The sequence below is a fragment of the Pleurodeles waltl genome, chromosome 4_1 (genome assembly GCF_031143425.1).
Source record: "Pleurodeles waltl isolate 20211129_DDA chromosome 4_1, aPleWal1.hap1.20221129, whole genome shotgun sequence".
In the NCBI taxonomy this organism is placed as follows: Eukaryota; Metazoa; Chordata; class Amphibia; order Caudata; family Salamandridae; genus Pleurodeles; species Pleurodeles waltl.
In genome coordinates, this window is record NC_090442.1 from 481141914 (window position 1) to 481157425 (window position 15512).

The window sequence follows — 15512 nt, forward strand, 5'->3', positions numbered from 1 at the left end:
CAGGCTGGAGCAGGGCTTTGACTCCTCAGGTGCTAGTCGCAGACCATTCTGTATCCATTCTTGGCACACGTGGGATGCATAAGCAGTTTGCCATATTGTTGTAAGTTGTCAGGGAAAGCAGTCTTTTTTTCTTTCTGGCACCCATCCCCTACTTGTTGACAGTTGTAGAGTTTTCCCAACCCAGGAAAAAGTAGATGAAAAATGTCACACAGGCGCTGCTGTCAAACATTACTTTAATCCTCAGCATACACTAACACACTGTGCATTTCATCATACTTTCTGTTAACCAAACCTTAACACCTCCCCATACTCTATGCACTTCTTAACTATAGTCTTCCTAGAACCACGAGGATTCTAGTGTGCATAACGTCAAGATGCTACACATACAACTATCCATCAAAACAAGCTTGACTTGACATCTCAAACAAATCATTGTATCACTCACAGAACCATAACAGGTCCCACAAAAAAAGGTATTTGGGACCACAGCACTACTATTAATTAAGGTAACATTTAACTACGGTTATGTATAGGAGGTTGGACTAGTAAGCAATAGATATACAATAAAATAAGAGGAATGCAGTATAATCCAATTTATAATAGTTTTGGAAGAATAACTTTCCCACAAAAACATTTTTGCAATAAACGTATATCATTTAGGGTGTTCATGGAGGCTTTCACCATAAAATATACTTCTGAGAACTTGAGTCCCAATTCTTTTAAGAAAAAATGTAATCTTTAGAAACTTCAGAAGCTTGTAAAGTTCGGAAAATGTTTGCATCTTTGAATACCACCAGTGGTAATCGGGTCACCTGACAAATTATAATGTGGGACTGTTAAGAATGGGGCACATTGCACCCCGCTTTTCAGTCCTGTTAAATTTTGGCTGGCCAAATGTACCAACATATTTACCAGGAAAAACATGCAGTAACTTCTGATATATGAAGTATTCACAACAGAAAAAAATCCAGTTCGGCATGGAATTCCCCATTTGCAAGAGGAAAACTAGTGGTGTTTGTATCTACCCAAGGCAGTAAGCAAGGCAATTTGCTGTCCTAGATTGCTTCCCTAAACCAACATCAAGTTTTCATAGCTTGCCTACCAATGTTCTGTGGAAAGCAGTTAAGCAGCCTTGCTGAAATCCAAGTACCATACATCCGTTGCTTTTCCTTGATATTACTCTACTGTGACAAGTGTATTTGGTTGAGCACACATTCCTCCGTGTTGACCTATGCTGCTGTGCACCCTACATCCGTGATTTTACTAAATCTCACAAACCTGTCTTGCGTATGTTTACCATTACATTGTTTACAGAGAGGTCATCTGATCGCTTTCCCCAAGTGTTCACCTTTTGGGAAGCAGAGCTATATCTGCACCTTTCTAGTTGTCCTACACCTCACTGACCTGTATGGAGTGATTGCATAAGGTTCTCAGTTGTACTCCCAGCACTCTGATAAATGACTTCAGTCCCCAGGTGTATTACATCTGTCCAACCTATCGTCTTGTTAGGTCCGTGTAACTCACTCTCATGGGAATAGCCCCAGAATCCCAATTTCTTTTCGCACTTCTGCGATTCAATTGTTGTCATGTATGAGCATATTTTTCCATTGCGAATACTTCACACAAGCATTTGTTCACTAATGCAATATTTGTATTGGCCCTATTAGATCACTTTCAGTCTCCTTTCCTCGACTTTAATATTTCATCCTTCGGCTCCTTCCTATCTGAAAACGTTTATAAAATACATGTTTGTCTATGTGTGGTATTTGTTCTTTAGCCTGTCACCCATCTGTCACTCATTTGTAAACCTTTGACACCGCTAAATGCACTGCTTCGCCTTTTCTTGCTGTAAATCCCTGCACTTCTTAAAATCCAGCCTTTTGGCTCCTACTACTGGTATAACATACTCTGAGAAATGCCATGCTTTCTTTTTACATTTCATATTCGTTCACATTTCCCAGGCTATTCCTTTCATTTCTGTCTTTTAAAAGCCACAGTATCGACTGCTCATGTTTCCATGTGAAGAAATCCACATATCCGAGCGTTGAAACAGAGGTATTTTGAAAGTGTCTATCTCTGTACTTTTTTAATGTTGTGCTCACAATTAAAGAAAACCTTAGAAATGAGCCAACTCGTTGATGCAGCACAGCTTGCAAATGCTAACTTGTCCCCTCTGGGTAAACAGATTTGTAGGAAAGACAGCTTAGCCCAAGAAAGAGCATGAGGGCATTCATAGCTATGTCGGTGGCACAATAGCGAAAATGTGCAGCCTGGTCTTCTACTCTCAACAGCTTACACTGATGTATAGTTCTTCACAGTTATGTTCTGAATGCAGAAAGAAGTAGTGTTATAAGTTATTTCTACTCTAACCAAAATACATCTGTTGAGTGTATGCGCGTCAAAACAAAACAATACTGAATGTAATTTCACAGCCTGGAGCAAACAGCAATGTAAGTACGTCCTGCCATCTCTCTTCATAATGTTTCTCTGGAGGCGCCTTTAGATGTGAATTTTGCGGGGTTTCACATATTTGGTCACTCATAACACTGGTGGGACCACTTACAAAGCACAGTCAATAAGTGTGTGTGTGTGTGTGTGTGTATACTTTACAATATTCCTTTGTAAGCAGCCCCACTGGTTTTATGAGTGGCCCAATAAGTGACCCCGCCAAATTCACTCACAAAGGGATAAAGAGGGATTTTATGAAGAGTATTTATCAGTAACAGCTGCTGCCAGGAAGGGGCGGAGGGGGAACCAATCATTAAAAATGTTTTTTAAAAACTTAACTGCCGCCTCTGTGTTCCACTGCTCCCGCCACCTCGATTCTTCCTATCTTCTTCCTCCCCTCCCCCACCTAATCCTGACGCTTCTCTCATGCTGTTATCAGCATGCGAGAAGCACTGAGATTTACTTAAGAGGGCAGAAATGGTGCTGAGGGAGGGAGTGAGAGACAGCGCTTGGTCTCCACCAATACAGCCGGGTGGAGAGTTCTAAGTGCACATGTCATTTTGGCTGGCCTCAGACGGCCAGCCAAACTGACATGCACACTTAGAAGTGCACATACCACTCCTTTTCCCTGGTGACTGGTCCCACCCTCACTAAGCAGAAAAATTAAGGGATAATAAAATACTTTTATTATCACTTTATTTTTCTGCTTTAAGCAGCTTGACGACACTCCTCGACAATAGCGGAGGGTCTGACCCTGGTATTTATACTTTCTCCCTCTCTCTCTCTATTTATAACCTACTGGTGGTAGCCAATAGGTAGTTATAGTTAGGTCTGCTTTTCCATCCACAGGGTGTTTTTTTTGTTTTGCTAATAACTTTGCCCCTGTTGATTGAACCTTCACAAAAGTTTCCAAAAAATGTTCGCCCACCTTTGCTCCTCCCTGGAAAGTTTTGGAGTGATCCGTAAAGCTAGGGCTGAGGACAAATGGGGGGGGGGCAAAATGTAAAATCCCCATGCATTTTCCACAGACGTCATTAGACACAACTACAGCAAAAACAGCTGAACAGAATTACTCCAAATTCGGGAGGCAGCTAGATCTTGGTCCACAGATTGTGTTTTTTTGTGATTTGGTGTAACTCCATTAAGTTATTTTTGAGAAAATAAGGGTAAAAAAATAATTGTATATTTGGATGGTTGGGCTCACAAGAGTGCAGTGAGAGTCCCACAAGTGTGCAGATTTAAACATGGAGCCCTGTGATTGGAGCCAGTTTTTCACAGGAGCCTGCAAGTTTTTGATTGGCCAGCTGTTACAATATATGAAATGAAATGGCCACCATTACTGTTTACTGTGAAAAATCGGAGGCGTTATGGAAACTAAATAAAAGAGTAATATAAGTGGGCAGCATAAATGCATGCTGTCCCCCTGAGTTTATAGAGGAGGCATCTAAGGGATAGCTACTGTGAAAAAAAAAAAATATGTTGTTTTTAACTAATTTTCATGATCTTAGGGACCTCTCGCGGGATCACGAATAGTAAAAGGGGGGTGATTAGTTCTCAATACTCTCCATTAGTAAGAATGCATAGTGTGGTCCTTGTTTTTGAGAGGAAGTGTAGAAGAGATAAGTACTGTGATGAGTAGATGGCTAATTCTTATTTTCAAAAAATGTTACAATCTCGCAAGACTCTAGCAGAATCATGAAAAGCAGAAGGGAATAGGTGATCTTTGAATACACATTAGTATGCACATTTACTAGGAAGGACTCAGAGTCTACTATTTGCGTCCATTGGCTTGGTAAGAATTGTGAGTAAAGTCTCTTCCCATACCCTACTATGCACACCTATTACCACTGAGAGAGTTATTAGCAGGGAGGACAGTCCCAAAACAGGGCATATTATGTACACCAGTCATCCAAGGGAGTCATATCAGTGGTTGTGTAAGTGTGTGTGTGGGTGTGTGAGAGAGTAGGTGTGTGGGTCTGTTAGTGGGTATATATATTTTCTTAATTGGTGTCTGGATTTGCGGATCCACTGGTGGATCTGTGGATCTTTGTGAGCTAAAAAAAAAAAAAGGTTTGGGATAATTTCTTGCCAATGAGGGATCCCTCACAGACTTACAATCAGTCCCCAGGGGGGCTGGGTGTCTCTACCCTGACCCCTTCTATCACTTTTAAATTTTATTTTCCTCTTTGGGGACCGAGTCCATATGTATAAATTGGCAGCCACACATTTCCTCTCAGTTTGCAGCCAGCCATTCACAGCATTGCTGTTGGTGTGTGAATCTGTGGATCTGCATGGGTTCACGTTTGCTCAGCATTTCCAGAAATACATGCATTGCTTTACTTTAATAACTCCAAAACTACTGAACAAATTTAAGCCAAATTAAAAAAAAAACTCACTCTTTCTGGACAAGATCTGCCTTTCTGCCAAATTTGGTGAAATTCCGTTCAGTGGTTCAGGCTGTAGTTGTGTCTAAATTCCCTATGAGAAACTGCATGGAGAAAATGCCTTTTTCTCGGCCTACGTTTGATGGATAACCCCAAAACTTTCAAGATAGCAGCTGAAGTGACTGGCAAACTAGTTTTGACAATTTTGTGATGATTTAACAAACAGCGGCCTGTTTGTAATTCAGTGCAAATCTGTTAAGTAGTTTTGAAGTTATCAAAGGAAAATAAATATAGATATCTAGGGACGCGAATCCTCTGTGCATCCGACAGTTCTCAAAATGAGATCTGATTGGCTGCCACCACTAGAACCAGGAAGTGAGGTCAGCCATTTTAGGATGAGGACTCAGATGATCCCCACAAAAAAGTTTTTAAAAAAAAACAAATAGAAGGGGGCAGAGTAGGAATACCTTGACCCCCGAGGCCTGGTCGTGGAATCCCACAGGGACCCCTCTGGGGCCAAAAAACATTTTGTAATTTTTTTTTCTCCATAAATACACTGAGGATCTGCAATTCCATGGCAAGCATTTTAAACAAACAACATGTGCGGTCTCCAGTGCTTGTTTTTAATTTTTCACCTTGGGTGGACCATGTCCTGCAAAAGTAACATGTTATTAGATAGGGGAAGGGGGCACATGTAGGTAGTCCTCCTTCCCAGGCCGATTATGTCTGGCAGCACCACCACCCTACCAATATGCATAAAAGGGAGGGGGCTGTGTGACGACCCCCCCTCCTGGGCCGCATTCAGGCCCGAGGACCCATCCCAAGGGCGCGGACATACAATGGAAAGGGTCGGGCCATGCAGCACCCCTTCCAGAGCCAATATTGGCCCTGGGAACCTCATCACCCAGGGTTGGGCTCCTGCTGTGTCCTGGGGTGCCCATCCCTGGGACATAACGGTTTCACTGACTGCACTCACTTGGCCGGAGCAATTTAAAACTCCTGCCAAGTGAGATCAAACAGTAGGTCTGCTCTCAGTAGGCAGAAGAAGCAGAAACGCTCCTGTCCGCTGGGAGTGGTCTTTTCATCTGTTTCCCTGCTCGCTGTGAAGGATGCCAGCTCCTGCTGGAGGCAGGGAGTGGCCAGGGATCATGGGGCATTGGGGGGGCTCCCCCTGCAAATCCCCAACAAGACAGTGGGTTCCCTAGTTGGGCCAAGGGCATCCACCATTGAGGGGCCGGGCCACCCCTCCCATATCAGCAATTGGCTGATATGGGAGGCCCCGGAAGGGGGGCATGTGGCCTTCATCCCCTTTCAATAATTGACCGGACCCAAGGATTGAGGTCCTGGGAGCCTAAACTGGCCGAGGGTGGGGAGCTACATGCCCCTGCACAAATAATAAATGGAGCGATCCCCTGGGGATGGGGCTCCAGGGGCCAAATTGGCCTGTGGTGGGATGCCCCCACCCTTATTTAGTATATGGATGGACCTCAGGTGATGGGGTCCCTGGGGCTGTAATTGGCCCAGGGAGGGGGGCTGCATGCTCCTTCATGGGTTGCCTGCATGTGAGGGGGTTGGCCAGATGGTTGTGCGTTGCAGAGGGTTGGGTGCCTCCAGGGGGTTCGCCATAGGCCAGGCCGTACAGCCGACCCTATGCCATGCACAGCTTGAAGCTGTGCATGGTGCGGGAATGGGTGCATACTTTGGTTGGGCCACAGGCCCTGCAGCCAACCCCTGCACCCTCGGCCAAAGGCCATGCATGGCGGTGGTTGGATTAACGTAAGATAATTAAATAGTACGTAATGTTAAAAAAAGCCCTAGAAATTCACTAAAAAAACAAAGCTTACAGGGACATTATAGTTACAATAATAATTATAAAAACATGAAAATTCACTTAAAAAAACAAAGTTTACAGGGACGTTAAAGTTAGGTTCACTTTTTACTCACACAAATCCATATAAATTCAGCAGGTATAGTTATGGTTATTTCCATTAACTATAACTCGGGCCCTAAGGTAATTATAACCCGTGCCCTCACCATGCACTGTTAATTACCCCACGTTACATCAGTCCTGACATCTCCTGTGACATCATTGATAACATTACTGCCACATTAGCAATAAAATTATTGATGAGAAAACTGTGCATGGTGAGGGAGCAAGTTATGGTTATGTTAGGGCATAGACTACAGGCATTAAGACAATTGGCAGCCCTCAGGTTCTTTGGTAACTTGAAGAGGAGCTGGATGTCACTCACCATTTGTATAGTCAATTCGTTAGATGTCAGGAATGCTAACTAGTGAGGCCAAATAACTGGTAAAAAGGACGGTTGGGAGTGTCAATTCTTGTGGTACTCTGAAGACTGGGGGGGGTCATTCTGAGTCTGGCGGTCTTGAGGTCGCCAGACTCGGGTGAATGTCGGACCGCCGGGGTAGTGGCGGTCCGATCCGCCCCATTCTGACTGAGGCTGAGCCAATGCGGTCCAATCGCCAACACCTCAAGGCTGCAGTCAGCCTGCAGCCTGGCGGTCCCAGCGGTTCTAGTCTGCCAGGGCAGCGCTGCAAGTAGTGCTGACCTCCAGATTAAGAGTCCCAATCTTCCAGCCTTTCCATGGCGGTTTACCCCGCCGTGGAAAAGCTGGTGGAAGGGGGATGCCCAGGGCCCCCTGGGGGCCCCTGCATTGCCCCTGCACTTGTCATGGGCAGTGCAGGGATCCCCATGCACAGCCCCGTCGTGCATTTCACTGACCAAGTTACAGGCAGTGAAATGTGCGACAGATGTTGCTGTACGCACTGCACCACCACATTGGCACCGGCTCGATTATGAGCTGGCGTTAATGTTAAAGGCCTCTTCACTACAGGGCTGGCGGGCGGACACACTGTTTCAGCACTAGCGGTCAGGTGGCTGGTTGAGTTTGTTGGGTGGCCTGCACCACCCGCCAAACTCAGAATGACCACCTATGGGTTTATTTTTAGTTGGAAGTACAATAGTTTGTTGGTGAGATTATGGAGGAAGGGTCTGAACCATTCAAGTACAGCTCCTCCTAGTTCAGCTAACGTTGGCAGGCTGCTGAGCTGCCATTGATATTTGATGACATTGAAGGCTGTAGAGAGGCTGAGTAAGATAGGTATGCATGTAACGTAGCAGCTGCAGTGGCCATGCATCTTCGTATGTAATACTTTGTTGGTTTCATATCATAGTTGTAAGCCTGATTGTTTTTTCAGGAGGTAATTTGCCTCCAGATGGGAGCACAAATGTACGGTGACAATTGTGTTGACTGGTTTGTTGGCACAGAATAGGTTCAACATTTGTTTGTACCCTGCCAATGTCTCACAATTTGTAATGAGTTTTTCAAGTGGAATGATGATTGTCAATAGCTGCTTTCTTATTACTTGTTTCCAGAGTGCTCAACACACTTCATAACAAGCATTCACAAAGGTAATTGATTGTGCCTTTCAAAAGATTGAAGTTTTTAATTATTATAAACAGTACAGTTTTTTCCAATGCTCTTCAAGCAGGAACCTCTGAACAAAAATTAAAAAAAATAAAGAAGTGTCAGAAGTTAAAGGAAAACGTTCACTTAGGGCCTGATTACAACTTTGGAGGAGGGTGTTAATCCGTCCCAAATGTGACGGCTACCCTGCCCACTGTATTACGAGTTCCATAGGATATAATGGACTCGTAATACGGCGGGTGGAATATAACCATCACATTTGGGACAGATTAACACCCTCCTCCAAAGTTGTAATCAGGCCCTAAGTCCTAATTTCTACAGGCCGTGGACATGGAAATAGCAGACTACCTCACCACCAGCACTTTAATGCTGTAGTTGTGCACCATAACATGGGTGTTAAACATGTGGACTGCATGATGTTGGACCTAGTCCTTTCTTGCAGGGTCATCCCAAAACTGTTTGCTTCCTTCCTCCTATTTTTTCTGACCAGTTTTTGTTGGCTTTAGGACTCTCAGCACTTTACCACTGCGAACCAAGGCTAAAGTATATACGCTCTCTGTGGAAATTGTATTTGTCATGGGTTTATCCTTGATTGGAATATTTGATTTACTAATAAGTCCCTAGTAAAGTGCACTAGAGGTGCCCAAGACCTGCAAATCAAATGCTACTAATAGGCCTGCAGCACTGATTGTGCCACCCACATGAATAGCCCTGTAAATATGTCTTAGACCTGCCACTGGAGTGTCTGTATGCAGTTTTAAACTGCCAATTCGACTTGGCAAGTGTACCCACTTGCCAGGCCCAAACCTCCCCTTTTTATACATGTAAGGCACCCCTAAGTTAGGCCCTAGGTAGCCCCATGCGCAGGGTGCAGTGTGTGTTAAGGGTGGGACATGTACTGGTGTGTTTTACGTGTCCTAAAGGTGAAATACTGCCAAATTCAGTTTTCACTGTTGCAAGGCCTATCTCTCTCATAGGTTAACATGGGGACTGCCTTTAAATATTCTTAAGTTGCAGTTTCCCTTTGAGAGCATATAGATATCTGGAGTTTGAGGTCTCTGAACTCACAATTTAAATATACATATTTTAGTGAAGTTGGTTTTTAGATTGTTAGATTGAAAATGCCACTTTTAGAAAGTAGGCATTTTCTTGCTTTAAAAATTCTGACTCTGTCTGTTTGTGGATTCCCTGTGTGGGTCAGACTGACAGTTGGGCTGTTTGTGAATCTCATCTAGGCAGTGAAACAAAGGGAGCTGGGGTGTAGCCTGCATATCCTTATGAGCCATCTGGGCTAGATTGAATGGAGGAGTAGTCAATTGTATCTGAATGGGTTGTGTCTGCACTCACACAATGCAGTCTCTAACCCCCTGGTGTGTGTCTGGGGCCTGGCCTGGGCAAGGCAGGATCCTGTAAACAACAGAGACTTTTCTTTGAAGTTGGGCAACTTCAAAGGCAGAAAGGGGTATACGTATTGGACCCAAAACCCCAGACGTTAGATTTCTTCAAGATTTGCTTCTGGAACCAAGAGCAAAGAGAAAAGCTGAAGAGCTAAGGAGAAGTGCTACCCCTGCCTGTGACTGTGCTGTGTTGGGCTATCCTGCAGTTGCTACTTCTGCCTGTGAAAGGGGACAAAGACTGGACTTTGTGGTATATTCCTGCTTGAGAAGAGTCTCCAAGGGCTGGGACTGAGCTTGTCCCTTGTTATGTAGTCTCAGGGCCATCAAAGACTTCCTCTGCGAGCACCTGGACTCTATGCTGAGACTCCTGCCCTGCTTAGTGGTGCCTAATCCAGTCCCTGGGCCCTGGGAAAGAGAAGCTGGTAGAAAATCAAGAAGATCCAAGGAAACTGATTTTGGATGACTCCGGACTGATGCCACTACCAAAACCCACAATGCCACCTTTAACCGAAGCCGCAGTCCTCTCTGGAGCGCAACGACCCCACAGGCCCAATGCCGCTGCAGCCTCGCTGAAGTCTGTGACTCAGTGGAAATTGCTGCACCATGTCATGACCGCCGGATACTGGCTCCGCCGGGAGTGCATGGATCCAACACTTTGCACCTCCACCACCTCACCTCCACCGCTCTGTAGCAAGGACCCGACGCCTCTACGTGACGCCTCCGCTCCTTCTCCCTGCAGCACTGGAACCGACGCCTCCTCAGATCCAGCGACGCCGCAATCCCTGACTTCCTGCACCGATTTGTTTCCTCATTTTCACAGGGTACTGTACCTGGGGGTATGTGTGACTCCGTGACCGGCACCATTGGCATTGGGTTGTTGGGAACGACCCTGTCACAATGCTGTGCTATAAACCAACCGAAACATTTGTGTTTCTAAGCGCTATATTGAAGTTTAATCTTTTAAAAATTAATAACTTTGCTTATGTATGTTGGATTTTTGTCGTTTTGGTCTTGTTTTGCTCAGATAAATATTGGCTATTTTCCTGACCTGGTGTTGAGTCATTTTGTAGTGTTTTCACTGTATTAGAGTGTGTGTTGGTACAAATACTTTACACATTGTATCTGGGTTAAGCCTTTCTGCTCGTGCCAAGTTAGCAAGGGGATGAGCAGGGATTAACTGGGTGTGTTTCTCCTTTGCGCTGACTAGATTGAAGGTCCTTGCTTGGACATGGGGTAACCTGACTGCGAACCAAAACCCCCTTTCTAATGCAGGAGATAAAATAAAACCTACTCAAAGCCTACTCTTTAGTCATACCCTGGCAAAAATATACCTGTGTGGTGCTTCTTTGGAAGGGTTGGGGCACAACAGTAACAGTGTTAGGGGTGGTGATATGGTGTGGAGGCAGCACATCGGAGAGAGAGAACAAGAACATGGATGCACTCCTAGAGAGTGCTGAAAGAAAAAGATAAAGTAGATTCCTGAATGGGAACAGTAGAAGAATACAAGTCATCCAGTCAAAAGGATGGTAAAGAAGCTATACCCAAAGGGAGGAATAAACACAAGAAGAGGAAAAGCCACAATTTAAATAGTAAGCAAATAATAATGACAAGCAAGCTAACCAATTGTAAGCATTAGTCTGGCGCACAGCCCACTGTAAATATTGGTATCGTACAAAAGAGGCTTTTGACAACAGACAGCTGAACATTTTCGGTAGGCAAGACCCTGAAACGATACAATATGGTACAATAAGAATTCATAGAGTTTACAATGAACACAGTAAAAGATGGAAGTAAAAACTAAATTAGAGTGATGATGACAAGAACTACAGATATTAAGTTTTATGCTCATAGTTGTAAACATGTAGTTTCAAACATTGAAGTGTTTAGTATTGGAAACTGCAAAAAAGTATTTAAATTTGATATCTCTTAAGTACAACTAGAATGCCAAAGTAGAACTGTTGAGTGAATTGAATATTAAAACAGCTGCAAATTCAATAATGGTTTTGATGCTCATATATGTTTGGTGCTTCTTAGCAGGGGACAAAATTTGCACACCATTTTCATGCAAAAAGGGATTGTAGATCCAATAGCATGCTGTGCACCAGCATTCCTGCACAGCATGTATGGCGGACCATGGAAATTACTGGTCATAAATATTGCTAAGAAATACACTGAAATTAAAATGTTCATTCTCCTTTCGTGCTCTGATATTTAGTGTGCTTAGTACTATCATGATATTTTTCCCCAGAAGGCCTTACTATAATTGGGCACCATGAGTATGTCATGTCCTCGTTGATTTTAAATGTTTGCTTTGGATGGTCACCCAAGCCCTCGTAAGCAGCAGACTGGACTACGGCAAAGCCCTCTACGCCTCCGCACGCCTCATCCTGGACGTCCCCGCCACATCACAGCCCAACTGAGAGACCTGCACTGGCTTCCCGTCAACAGGAGAATCACGTTCAAACTCCTCACCCATGCTCACAAGGCACTGCACAACACTGGACCAGAATACCTCAACAGACGGCTCTCTGTCTACACCCGACCCGACAGCTTCGCTCTGCTGAACTTGCCACCATCCCACGCATCCACAGGACGACCGCCGGTGGCAGATCGTTCTCCCACCTCACCGCCAAGACCTGGAACACTCTTCCCACCCACCTGTTACAGACACAGGATGTACTTACCTTCAGGAGACACCTCAAGACTTGGCTGTTCGAGCAGTAGCAGCCCCTCCCCTCAGTGCCTTGAGGCCCTCACGGGTGAGTAGTGCGTTTTACAAATGCCTTGATTGATTAATTGATTGATCCATTCATAAGGTGGTAATCTGTTAGCTTAGAGTATAGGTCAATTTAAAGTACCATTCATCTACTACATCAAAGAAAAACATAACAAAACATTTTTTTAAATCTCATTCACAGGCAAAGCACAGTGGTTTTCCTACAAAGAGCCAAGTTTCTCAGTTTGACTGCACACCTGGCATTGCAACAGAGAACAACAGTCTGCCCCTTTGGTAGGTGGCTAGACCTCGCATCCAGAGGAGTTCAATCTCTGACTTCATGGTCCCTAAGGTGGCAGTTTATGACTGAGGGCCCACTGGAAATTAGCCTTTGAACATACTACAGACCATGGTTTCAACCTTGTTAAAACCAAAGTGTTTACTACCAACCTTTGGAGGTTTTTCATACCAGTGCTGGAACATGAAGTGGAGCAATAGTGATTCTGACATTTATTTGCTTCTACAAAGGCCAGTTCAGCACAACCAGATCTGATATTATGAAGGAGTCAAATTAATATTTCATAAACATGTTGAATGTTCCTATCATTTCCCTAAGTTTAAGGTCAGGGCAGTTTGTTTCTAGTTCCAAATGGATTAACTCTGCATAGTGTGGAAATATTATAATTTCAAACAGTGGCAAAAATGTTATTGTTCCCTTAAAGTGCCTCTCTGCATGAAAAGAAGCACAAACTTAGATGTTCAGGATAATCAGGTAACAAACAGCCACAAAGCACAGAAAAACACATTTACCAGACTTCACTGTAGAAAAGTAAAAATCACTTACAGAGGAAACATTTATGAGATAGGATGTTGGTCCTGTGATGATAGCAGGCTCCCACCAACTGATGATAATACTTTGGTCAGAAGAGGCTATCACAGTCACATTTTCTGGAGGTCCTTCTGGAGCTATAAAAAAGGAAAATGTAATGTAATATAAAGTAAACAATTTGTGGTGGAGACCATTATCCGATAGGCTGCCAACCTGAAATGATGGCAATGCTGGGACATAAGAAGTGATGGATTTATAAATTCGTAAAAAAAGAGCAGTTTGCAAAGTACATATACTTAACACTGTATAAATATTCTGTAACCATGTCACCATCTACCGATTCCCTCTTGTGCACATGGACTTGCACACTCATATATTCACAGGCATGCACACATATACACACACACAATCACACACACACGCACACACACAAGAATACACAATTTCAAGATCTTTAAAAAAAGATCGCTTCTTGGTAGGTAGTTTAGGATTAAACAAAATATTTAACTCAAGATATCGTCAGAAACTTTCCATACCTTTGGCTAACATGCAATCATCCTCATTAGATAGAATGCATTGCTGTCAGCTGCAATGTTACCTAAGGTTGCATATGTGTAATTCATTTAAACACCACACAATAGTTTCTCCTACCATGATGGGTGGCAGTACAACTTCTCTACACCACGAAGCACTGTGTGCTCTTTGTTGTTTACCCACAAATTGCTTTGTTCTAGGGGTTTGGGAGTCTCGTTGATTAAGTGTATATTTTCATTTGCTTTGATGGCAAATATGTTCCTACAGACTAATGACTAGTAATTAGTTTTGTAAATGCATACTTGAATTGGGTAGGCAAATACATTTCTGTTTAATAAATTAATATTTACATGTATTGGCAAGGGATCCACAACTATATTTTTTAATTTGGTATACATATTATCTGGAATAAAGCGTGCTAAGTTTGAAAATGCAAAATAATCAATTAATTAATCAGCTCAGTCAATGTAAGCCATTCGAGCAAATGTCTAAGATTCAGTGCAACCCATTAAGGAGTTATAAACTGTATCATAATCAGGTGATAATACTGCTTTCAAACCTATCACTGAAATATATATGAGTGAACTTCATTTTAAGAAAACAAAAAAAATAGACAGTATCTCCGCTTTGTAATTTAGGAGCCATGCAAATAGTGAGGCAAACAATGCATAAACTTCTAGTCTTTACTGAAAGAAAGATATAATTATATATCCAATATCCTCTGATATCAACAGCTCTGTAAGATTGTCATTGTTGTCATTGTTGAAATATTTGCTAATGTAATAACTGACATCATTGCAAATACCACCAGTAATATAAACATGGAAGACTCTAGTTATGATTCAGTGACTACTATAACATGCCTCCATGCGTTGCAAGTTTAAGAATCCCTGCAAAGTACTGGACTGTCAGGCTATTTCTTGAGCCCTGGGACATCCAACATTACTTAGCACGGTTTGCCATTTACTACTGTGGTCCCTACACCTTGGATTATAGTGTACTACCCATTGGATGACAGGTATTTCTATAACTTGACTATTTTACAGGGTACAGTGGTCAATCAGTCAAGACTTATTTTAGGAGGTAATGAGAATTGTAATCTAGGAATCTTATGGCATATAGTGATTACATTCCAAAAAGGTCACAGTCAGAGATATCTCTTTAAAAAGGAGTGGTTCTTTATTTACAATAACACAAATATAGAACAGTTCACACTAATATATATGCAAAATACTGAAGGCCTCTTCACCTTCTAAAGAAGAGATATAGATTACAACGTAAACAATGATATTCTATGGGTTTTTGATAATGAGTCCTTATAGGACCATGTGGTCATGATTCCTGTGCAATCTCCAGAAATTCTTGTGTCTCAGTTATTTTACTATGAATTTAATTTCTCAATTAATGAATCTGCCTCAACATGTGTTCTGTGTGATCCATTAGCTCTTTCTGTTAGTTTACTCAACAGCCTTGGAAGCCAGGGAGCTATCTGAGTAAGTTTGACCTTAGATTATTGGGGTCTTGTTCAAAACCCAAAACGACATCACCCAAAAGTGAAGTGATACAGTGAACCCAATCACATGGCATATCCAGTTGGCACAAGGAACGTAACCCACATAGTTGCTAATGTCTAGGATCCCTGGCATCCAGTATTCAGTGGAGGTGACTTGCAACATAGTTCGGGGGACCACAAACACTGCTTAGTGGTCTCAAAGTCGGTGTTCAAAAGGCCAGCCACTGGTGTCAGGAATTGGG

The 15512-nt window shown here is 43.1% G+C and overlaps 1 protein-coding gene across 1 annotated transcript in view; it reads right to left on the reverse strand.

Moving 5' to 3' along the window:
- Nucleotides 1-15512, reverse strand: part of PTPRQ (protein tyrosine phosphatase receptor type Q) — a 1423303-nt gene that overhangs the window by 355607 nt on the left and 1052184 nt on the right. The window contains exon 44 of the mRNA XM_069227528.1: nucleotides 13239-13360. Within this exon, the coding sequence (XP_069083629.1) occupies nucleotides 13239-13360 (122 nt within the window). The remainder of the gene's footprint in view (nucleotides 1-13238; nucleotides 13361-15512) is intronic.